Genomic DNA, 10,647 nt, shown 5'->3' with positions numbered 1-10,647 from the left:
CTCTTGGAGGTAAGATTCTTGACATCATAACTCGTTTATATGTGATTAAAGGCCTAATTAGTGGTGAAATTTTGGGCAAATATCAGTGCAAAATGGGTAATTAGGGCTTGAGATTAAGAGACCTTAAAATGGGTATTTGAGGGGTCAATTAAACTCCGATTTAAGTGTTCTTGATATGTGTAGACTCGTGGGGAGGGTGAGGATCATTTTGGCATAAATTTTATCGAGTTCCGAGACATGGGACGGGGGACCGGATTTGGTCAATTTCGAGATTTTTGGTATAAATTGGATATTTTCGAGTGGGGTTTGTTCTCCTAGCATATATTGATGGTATAAATCTGATTTTGGCTAGATTTGGAGCATTCGGAGGCCGAGTCGAGAGGCAAGGGCATCGCGGGCTAGAGTTTGGATAGGATCGAGGTAAGTAATGATTGTAAATGTTGTCCTAAGGGTATGAAACCCCGGATTTCACATCGTTGTGCTATGTTGAGGTGACGTACATGCTAGATGGAAAGCGTGGGATCGTGCACCATTGGGGATTGTGACTTAGTCCATCCCGAATGACCTTTTACTGCGTATTTGATTGAAAACTGTTTGCTATCATCATGCTTTGGGTTGAATGCCATATTTGGACCTCGTGCCAACTATTTGGACCCTTACGGGATTTTACTGCTATTTCCTCACTGTTTTGATTTTAATATTTGTACTTAGTCATGCTATATTATACCGTTTTCAAAACTCAGCCATGTTTACTCTGTTTTAACACATTAAATGATATTTTGGGCTGAGTATCATGTTTTACTGTTGCCCGAGTGGCTTCTGAGATTCTGACTGAGTAATGCCGAGGGCCTGTGTCGTGAGGATACTTTTCGGGTCGGGCCGCACGTCGTAGCAGAAAGACACTGATTTATGATTATGAGGCCAAAGGCCTGAGATTGTACGCCACGAGGTGGCTTGTTGATATGAGGCCGAGAGCCTATTGATTATGCCACGAGGTGGCTTGATATTGCGCTTGGGCTGTAAGGGGCCCCTCCTGGAGTCTGTATACCCCCAGTGAGCACGAGTACCCAGTGTGTTATGTGATATAGCCAGAGGGGCTAATGTTGTTCCATGTTATTGCCCGAGGGGCGGTTCTTGATTTATGATATGCCCGAGGGGCTGATTACGAGTGATTGTGAGGTAGCCCGGGGCTAGTTCTGTCGAGGGCTGTTTATGTTTCTATTATGTTTACTCACTGCTTTATCACTCGTTTGAAACTGTTGAAAATTATTTTTAAAAGGTTTTCACCAAAACTGAGCATGATTTACGAAGTAAATGATTTCTGTACTGTGTTGGAAATATCATGTATTTGTTGTAGCGTATTGACGTGATTTACGTGCTTTCTTAATGCTCAGCTTTCATTTACCTTTATTTCTCATTGAGTCGGAGTACTCACGTTACTCCCTACACCTTGTGTGCAGATTCAGGTATTTCTGAACCCGGTAGCGGGTATTGATTGCTCAGAGGTAAAGTCATCGGAGTTTAGCAAGGTAGCTGCCCGACGTTCGCAGCACTGTTTTTCTCCCTCTTGATTTCATTAGACTGTATTTAGTACATTTTCAGACTTTACATTGTATTTAGACCTTAGTAGATGCTTGTGACTCGTGACACCAAGATGTCGGGCTATATCTATTTCTGCATTTTTCTATTTCGCTAAATTTTGGGATTTATTTCTTATTAGTGACTTAAATTGACTTATTAAAATTGTTAAAAAATGAATTTGTGAATTGTGTCGACTGGCCATGTCTTTACGAGATGCGTCATCACGACCGAGTCCGGTTTGGGGTCATGACACTTAGTAAGTGCACTCTTCCCCCAATATTTGATGTCCAACCCTATAAGCCTAATCCATATTGGAATCCTATCAATTGTCTCCTTGTTCATATCAATATCCTGCTTCCAACGTTTAATTACTAATGGCTTTTTATCAAACATCTGGACTCATTTCTCAACTGTTCTGTTTCTAGCTTCTTCAGATTGAAATCTCACAAGGAAGACCCCCCTTATTCACTACTGCAACTTTGTCAATTCCTCTATTTCCCCAAATTCTTTTGACGTAACCATCCATAACTGCCAGATGGGGATTAGATCCCAGCACATAGCAGATCATTGTTGATTTTCCGTACTCAACCTCATCTTTGATATCCTCAATTGTAATTTTTACATTTCGATACGTCAATTCCTTACTACTCAAGTCAAAACTTTCAGTTTGAGGAATTGGCCCCACTACATTACTCTATGAATGCACAATTTGTTGTGATTTTCCTGCCTCTGTGTCACGACCCAAACCGAAGGGCCGCGACGGGCACCCGGTGCCTTACTCAACTGAGTACCAACATAACATATCTTTCTTATTATACTATCTTGAGTAAATGAGCCAGAAACCCGTCATGAGATAACAAGAATAAAACATAAGGGAGTACTCAACATATGACGATCCAACATGATATACAAACTTATACATGTGACATACGGGCCTATAAGGCCGACATGACCATTTGTAAACTCAACACATAGGCCAACGAGGCCATACAAGTATCCATAAACCTAACATCTGTCTACAAGACTCTAAGAGTACATAAAATCATAAAGGTCGGGACACGGCCCCACCATACCAATCAATACATATCAAAAGCATACTGACCAAATAGGCAACTCCGAAGCAAGTGGAGTGCACCAACACCTCCGCTGAGCTGATAGCCTCCTAGGAGGAATGTCAACCTATCAATTGGGACCTGCAAGCATGAAACGCAGCGTCCCCAGGCAAAAGGGACGTCAGTACGAATAAAGTACCGAGTATGTAAGGCAGGAATGCATAAACAAGAACAGTAATATAAAGAGAGATAGAGGAGATACAACTTGTAACATTTGCGTGCCTCTGGGGCTACTGACATGAAATGCATAATATATATATATATATATATATATATATATATATATATATATATATATATACATAAACTTTTAAACATACGCCTCTGTAAGCATCATCATCATCATATCATACCTGGCCTCAAAGAGGACTCGGTAAAAACGTACCTGGCCATCATAAGGCTCGGTAGAATCGTACCCGGCCACGTAGAGCTCAGTAAATCCAACTGATCAGTGGTTGCACAATAGGTGTCGTACCCAGCCTACTATAGCGCGGCTCGGTAGAGTAAAATAGATATTATATATAATGCATACTAGACTCATGGAATCACATTCTAAACCTTTTGGAGTGACTTAAGGTCGTTGCACCTTCGATTAACATTATGACATCATACCATCAATATGAGCTTCTATAGGATTCAAGGATCATACATACTTGCTTAAAATAACTTTATAAGGAAAGAACAATATGGGCAACCTTAGTCTAGGAGTAGATCCATTATGAAATAGCGTATTCATTTCACTTTAGATAATGCCAAAAGAAAGAGGGAAGTGCTTTAACATACCTTAACCATGGTGAGTCCTTAATACCTCCCAAGCTACTATTCAAACAACTCAACTCAATCTACCATTGCATAAGGAGATTCAAAATCAGTGTTGAATAAAGGCTAAGTCTGCAACTTAAACTTGCAACTCGTTTATATAAATTCGGGCAGCATCTCCCCTGCAACAACAGCCTCCTCCAATATCATATACCAACAACAATTACCAGAGAAATCCAGCAATACATAATTATCAATAACAAGACACCATAAAATAACAACAAGTCATAACTATTTTACGCCGAGCGACAAGCTCCAATTGGAATTTGTATACCTCATATCATCCCTTATAGACTTTTTACTTTAGCATAATAGTATCATTAATATGATAATGAAATCCTTCATCAATAATTCCATCCTTATACCATATATCCATAACAAAGAAAATGATCCACAACTCCAATTATTCTTAATTAGCAACTTTATTCACTAGTTCTTGTCTAGTTCATCCATTTAACTTAACCAATGCCAAGATAACTTAAGAACCTGTAGGAACACAATATAATTACCTCATACAGTAGATGCAAGTCAAAATCCATATTATATTTAGCTTACAACATCCCAATACACCCTAATCAATTCATATTCAAAATGACGACTATAGTAGTGTTAAACATAATGACTAATCCATGATTTTTTTCATTATGTGGTGTTTATCCACACCATTTATCCTCCAAAAGCTCCATTTAACAACAACAAAATAGACAGCCCAAAAGCTACACGAAACAACCCAAAAACAGTCCGTGAGTTCTAACTATTATGAAATCAATTAATCAACCTTCCTTGATATTTAAGAGCTTAAAACCAGAAATTAAGAAATTTCTCAACTATTAAATATCTTTAAAAAAACTCAAACTACAAAGAAAAAGAGAGGCAATATAGCAATACTTACGTTGTGGGGATCGTAGTTTTATTGCTTCTTGATTTCGTGTCCGGGATGATGGTATTGTTGGAAACCCTTGTAGAGAGCTTAAGGGTGATGTTAGGGGTCTTATTTGGTCGTGCTCTCTGGAAATATGCAGAAAGAGACGAGATAAAGGAGATAATCTCCATTTTTGTTGAAAAGTCAAAAGGTGCTACTTGGCACCCTATAATTGGCTCGTCTTCCAATGCTTATAACTTTTTATCCGTTTGTCATATGAGCAAACGGTTAAGAGCGTTGGAAACGAAATTCCAAGACCTTCAATTTGGTATATAATATGTCCCAAAAAGACCTCATATAACACACAAAATTTATTACTTAAAAGCTTCATTACAAGGCAAATCCTTAGTCGGTTTTTTCCGCAACTTAAATCTGATTTTTCTCAAACTTTATACTTCATACACAAATATCATATATAGTCATATCATGGCTTTAAACTCATTTAAATCATGATTAACAAGTCTCATATTCATCTTAACTTGCTTAACTCTTCGGCAAAATTTTTTTGTCCTTGTAGAAGGATTTCATCCTTTTTGAGCTTACATCAATTGACTTACGATGTACTTTCAGGTACAAAAATATGGGTTGTAACACTCTGCTTCCACCATCATATCTTCTTCTTCCATGTCCGCCCATGAGCTCTTCCCGCTACTCTGCATGTTGTTGTTTCCATTCCTAGTCACCAATTTGCATTGGCTTGGTGTCTGATCCGTCGTTCCTTTTGCTAAATCCAGCGGCACAATTCTTTGGAGTACATTAATACTCTTAGTTTTCTTTGCATATGTAGATTGCGATACAGTTTGCTTTCCACCATTTGTGACATTGCTCTGCCATTGGCTTTTACTGAGAGGAAATTTTCATTCTATAGAGAGAAAATTTTCATTGTACGAGATTTTTAGGTAATAAGACTAAGTTGCATGAGTATTTGTTTCAAAGTCGCTTTTACCCCTATTATCATACCAATTATAAGTGCATGATATGTGTCTCTTGTATAATGGTGGAACTTAATTATATTTAGTTAATATATATTGCTTGTTCAAATTATTACTTAGTCATGATAAATTTGTGAGTTTAAATATATACTCCGTTAGTATAATTTAAACAATGAGAGAGAACATTTATTTTAAAGAAATTATATCATTATAAGTCTACAAAAGGACATCAGTACCAGCTCTACATTGGAGAAAGTTGAATTTTTATAACCAGTACTTATTAGTTTTTGCAGTCTTTCCCCCGATAAAGCAAAAGATGAATTCGTATTCGGCTATCCTTTAATCAAGTTCGTACCCTTCTCGTAAAAGAAAGTTGGATTTTCATAATTCAGCTTTAGCATTTTTCCCAGTAAAGCAAAAGAGGAAATTCACATTTGGCATTCCCTTCAAGCAACCATCTCTCACTTTCGCTTCCTTTTTGACATTGAAATAGCTAGCCTAGTCACTCAAGTCTAAAATAGTGAGTGGATTATATTGCTGAGGGCTGAGGTGAGATTGCAGTCTATGCATATGTTATATTACTTCCTTTTTCCACACATTAATTGTTATTATTCTTTTTTAAGTTTGAAGTTACAGCATCTAGCATTTTATATTATAACATAAAAGTTCTTACAGTTCAATCCAAGTTTGATGGCATAAGTCGAATTCAAACCTTATTAAGTTCGACAAGCAATCAATGCACATCCTTATCATAGATTCAAAATTCTTTAGGTAATCAAGATCTAATAAAACAATCAGATTACTTATTGTCGAGTAATAAAAAATGGATAGCAAAAACATACTATATATTCTCTACTTTAACACTGTAAAGAAATTCCAAGGGACCACCACCATGCATAACTAATAACTTCTTATCCAATTTTGAACCTCCTTTTGACAGATTCCTCCCTCGCTAACAAGCAAGGTACTTGATTCATTAATTTTTCATCACTATTTATAGCTTGCATGTCTTAGTGACGATTATCAAACTATCTCAGCAAATTAAACTCACTACTATTTTCTTTCTATTTCAAAAAATGGCTAGTCATTCTTTAACAGCTAGGCCTCAGCCAGTAAGTAGGCGTGAACGTCCAGTTTTCTCAATGTCTGATGATCATGCAATGTCCAAGAAAATCCTGAATACTCATTCTCCCAATGGTCGTGAAGTCGATGTGGACATCATCCTTCAAGTCATTGAGGGGATTTTTCAACATATCCATGGCGCTTTACAGGTATTATTTCCATTAGGAAATTAAAATGTTTACACGACCAATGCAATATATATAACCTCAAGGTTTACCTGCCTTACTTTACATTTTTTATTAATTTTTCTTATTATAGATAGTTACCCTTAATTATATCATAAGTAACCTGATAGTTTTAATTAACCTATTCTTTCTCTTATATCTCCCTCCTACCGTAACTTCCTTTTTTTCCTTTTTCTGCCAAAGTAATATACTTACGATTTTCTGAACACCTTCTTGCTACATGGAAATTCTTTAGCAAAACTCATTTTTGCTGTTATTGTTATATATACTATCAGGATAGTACTGATCGTGAAAGCATGGAAACATCAAAACTAGAAGAGAACGCCTCATTTGCCTTTGACGACTTCCATCTTGAAGGATTGGCTTATATCATGCACAAAGTCTCCTGCCAAGTTATACTCTCCTCTTTAATTCGCAGTAATCTGTAGTCACCCAAAAAAAAATGAGTGCAATTTTATTGTTAAATACGCTGAGAATGTATCGATTTATTGCCATACTAGTGTAGTTTGTTGTCATTTATACTAGCTTACCCACTTGTATTTACCTTATAAGTGACATATATGGTTGTGTAAATATTTTTTATATTGTCGGTGCATATAACTTAAACTCATTAGTATTTTATTTTATTTTTAAAATTTTTGGCTTTAACATTAATATTTTCAGTTGACATGCAAGTTCTCAGGAGGAGGGGATGCCCATGCAACAACAATGGAAATCTTAGGGATGCTCTCTAGTTATCAATGGGATACAAAACTAGTCTTAACCTTGGCATCATTTTCCATAATCTATGGAGAATTCTGGCTGGTAGCTCAGAAATTTGCTACTCACCCTTTGGCCAAAATGGTGGCTCTCTTGAAACAGCTACCTGATATAATTGAACATGCTGCTGCTCTCAAGTCGCGATTCGATGCCATCAACAACCTCCTCAAAGCTATTTTGGACATAACCAAATGCATCATTGAATTCAAGAGGCTTCCATCTCAGTACATCTCTGAAGATCAACCATCTATGTCTGTGGCTTTTGCCTACTTCCCTACTGCAGTTTATTGGACCATCAAAAGTATTGTCGCTTGTGCTTCCCAGCTCACTAGCCTTCTTGGCATGAGTAATGAGTAAGCATACTATGCGTTTAATTAACCGATTTAACTTATATATATACGTTAATTATGTAAATAATAATACACTGTAATTCTTCTTTCTTTTTTATCTATAAATCTGGGCCAAGTTGGAGAAACAATAATTTTATTCATGTAAAAATGCAGGTTGATATCAGCTACTACAACAGACACATGGGAAATGTCAAGCTCCACGCACAAGCTGAACAACATTAGTGATCACCTTAGAGCTGAATTGGAGCGTTGCTATGAACATATTCGTGAGTATTTAAGAAATCATGAAATTGCGTAGACAGTAAATAATAAACACACAACATCAGAAGGTAGAAAAATGAATGAATGTTATTAGAATATATAAATATCAAAGCTTTAGTACTTATTTTAAGGGCAGAGAGTTGATGATTGGTCGATATATAGTATTTAAGAAATCATGGCTAGTAGGAATTTTCTAAAGGGCTTCTGTCAAATGCAGAGGAGAAGAAACATACAGAGTATTATCAAATGCTTGTGCACTTATTTGAGACAACCCAACTCGACAACATGAAGATAAACAAGGCACTTATCTACATCAAAGATGATTTACTGCCACTTGAAGTTGGAACTATGCACACCAGGGTATGTTCAGTATTCGATATCCTTATCTTTTTCTCTAAGAAATAGGAGTACACATATAGATGTTTCTTGATTATAAAGACTTGTCACAGGCCAATATTGACGTGCTGAGAAGAAAGACCGTCTTGCTGCTAATATCTGATCTTGATATTACCCCAGAAGAGGTATTAATACTTGCCACTGTCTACAATGAATCAAGAGGAAGGTCAGAACTTCAATACGAAATAGTGTGGCTTCCAATTTCTGATAGATCAAGGGAATGGAACGAAGGGTACGAACACAAATTTAAAGAATTACAAGCACTTATGCCTTGGTACACATTGCACCATCCTTCTTTGTTAGAGCCAGCAGCGATCAAGTTTGTCAAAGAAAGGTGGCATTTCTCTAAGAAGATGATGCTTGTAGCCTTAGATCCACAACAAGGTAAAGTGGTTTGTCAAAATGCAATCCACATGGCTTGGATTTGGGGAAATTTGGCCTATCCATTCACTATGGCCAAACAAGAGGAGCTCTGGAGCATTGAGTCTTGGAGACTTGAGCTAGTAGTTGATGGCATCGATCAAAATATAATTGAATGGGTAAATTTTTCATTCTACTTGATCCTTTGTTTTTAATTCTACTTAGTCTCACATATAATTTGGTAATCAGATGACGGCGGGGAAGTATATCTGTCTATATGGAGGAGAAGACGTCGAATGGATAGAAAAATTTACGACTTCTGCTAAAGGAGTGGCACATAGAGCTGGCATTGATCTGCATATGATCTATGTTGGAAAGAGCAGCAAAAAGGATCGAGTTCGCAGGATCAATATCATTATAAGAAAAGAAAATCTAAGTTATTGCTTGGATGATGTGATGTCAGTTTGGTACTTTTGGAAAAGACTAGAGAGTATGTTCTATTCGAAAATGCAGTTAGGACAAACAATCAAAGATGACAAGATTATGCAAGAAGTGTTAACAATGTTGAGTTTTGATGGGAGTGATCAAGGATGGGTACTCATTAGCAGAGGATCATTTGAGATGGCCAGAGCCAATAGTGTAGTAATAACTAAGACTTTGGAAGATTTTCATGTTTGGGAAGAAGATGCAAGAGAAAAGGGATTTGTGTTAGCTCTTATTGATTACTTCCTTCATCTGCACACACCACAGCACTGCAATCGCCTAATTCTTCCGGGACTTGATGTGGACATTCCAGAAATGATAACGTGTGCTGAATGTGGGAGACCAATGGATAAGTTCTTCATGTATCGTTGCTGCACCGATTGAGGGAACTATTCATAGTTGCTACATATGCATTCTGCTTGACTACTTTCTGCTCCCAAGTTCAGGATTTTCACATAAATAAATGGTAGTTCTTATACCACCATTTTCCTTATTGTCTTATTTCATTGAATTACTGTATGTACTTTCTGGAATTATAATGCTCACTTTTCTGGGAGCTCTAGAATGCAATTGAGTGTGTCATAGCAATGATAAGGCTGTTTCTTCTTAGTTTATATTACCTTCTGTCCCAAATATTGGTATTTTTGACAAACTGAATTTACTTCAAAATACTTGTGCTCTAATTAGTAAATTCTACCAGCTTATGCCATATAATATTCCTAGCACACTGAAATATTGTATCAATTCCCACTCCTCCTGCTTTCCCCCCCCCCCCCCCGCCCCCCCAAAAAAAAATACCACGGGACAAAGGTTACCCTTGCCTACAAGGGTGCTAAGATGAAGAAGGAATTACCGGGATCGAACAGAATGGAGATTCAGTTTTCCCTAAGGCTTTCATGACTTCTTCCAACAGACTCACACATGTCCAGATTTTGACAATATAAGTCCCAACATAACATGGTTTAGATAACTTAACAAACCAACGCACCCCACACGCATGAAATAAGCGACAAATATTTTGGATACATAACGGAGAGTACAACCCACGCTCCTCCTCATGGAGCCGCCGGGCGACAACGATCCGGCGCGTACTGAGCATCAAAAGGACCCCCAAGCAAGCATGAATCAGACACAAGGTGAAATCTTAGGCAGAGGTGGATCTAGAATTTTTATAACATGGGTGTACCACTACAGAAAGGAAAAAAAAAGTATTCGTGCTCCTCTAAGTAAATAACTCAATATTCAACCAAGTACATCATTTAGTTTCTTTGGAGCATAGGTGCCAGCGAATAATATTAGACTAATTCCAAAAATATGTACATTAAATACCTAGATTGGCGGAAAGACCACAAGTTCATGTGCCCC

At 37.2% G+C, this 10,647-nt stretch overlaps 1 protein-coding gene across 2 annotated transcripts; it reads left to right on the top strand.

Annotated features, from left to right (window-relative positions):
- The first annotated feature begins 6,394 nt into the window (after window positions 1-6,394).
- LOC104220293 (protein SIEVE ELEMENT OCCLUSION B-like) lies at window positions 6,395-9,901 on the top strand. Of its 2 annotated transcripts, none has more exons than XM_009771130.2 (7): window positions 6,395-6,637; window positions 6,949-7,065; window positions 7,337-7,785; window positions 7,936-8,048; window positions 8,261-8,403; window positions 8,493-8,978; window positions 9,049-9,901. In XM_009771130.2, the coding sequence occupies exons 1-7, from the start codon at window positions 6,443-6,445 to the stop codon at window positions 9,664-9,666; spliced, it is 2,121 nt and encodes a 706-aa protein (XP_009769432.1). In that variant the 5' UTR covers window positions 6,395-6,442; the 3' UTR covers window positions 9,667-9,901. The 2 variants fall into 2 exon arrangements, with proteins under 2 accessions (XP_009769432.1, XP_009769433.1); XM_009771131.2 differs by having other exon boundaries at window positions 6,407-6,637; window positions 7,349-7,785.
- Window positions 9,902-10,647: the final 746 nt, after the last annotated feature.

Source organism: Nicotiana sylvestris, chromosome 10 (genome assembly GCF_000393655.2).
Source record: "Nicotiana sylvestris chromosome 10, ASM39365v2, whole genome shotgun sequence".
Classification (NCBI taxonomy): Eukaryota; Viridiplantae; Streptophyta; class Magnoliopsida; order Solanales; family Solanaceae; genus Nicotiana; species Nicotiana sylvestris.
Note: the sequence above shows the minus strand (reverse complement) of the source record. Positions and strands in the feature narration are given on the sequence as shown.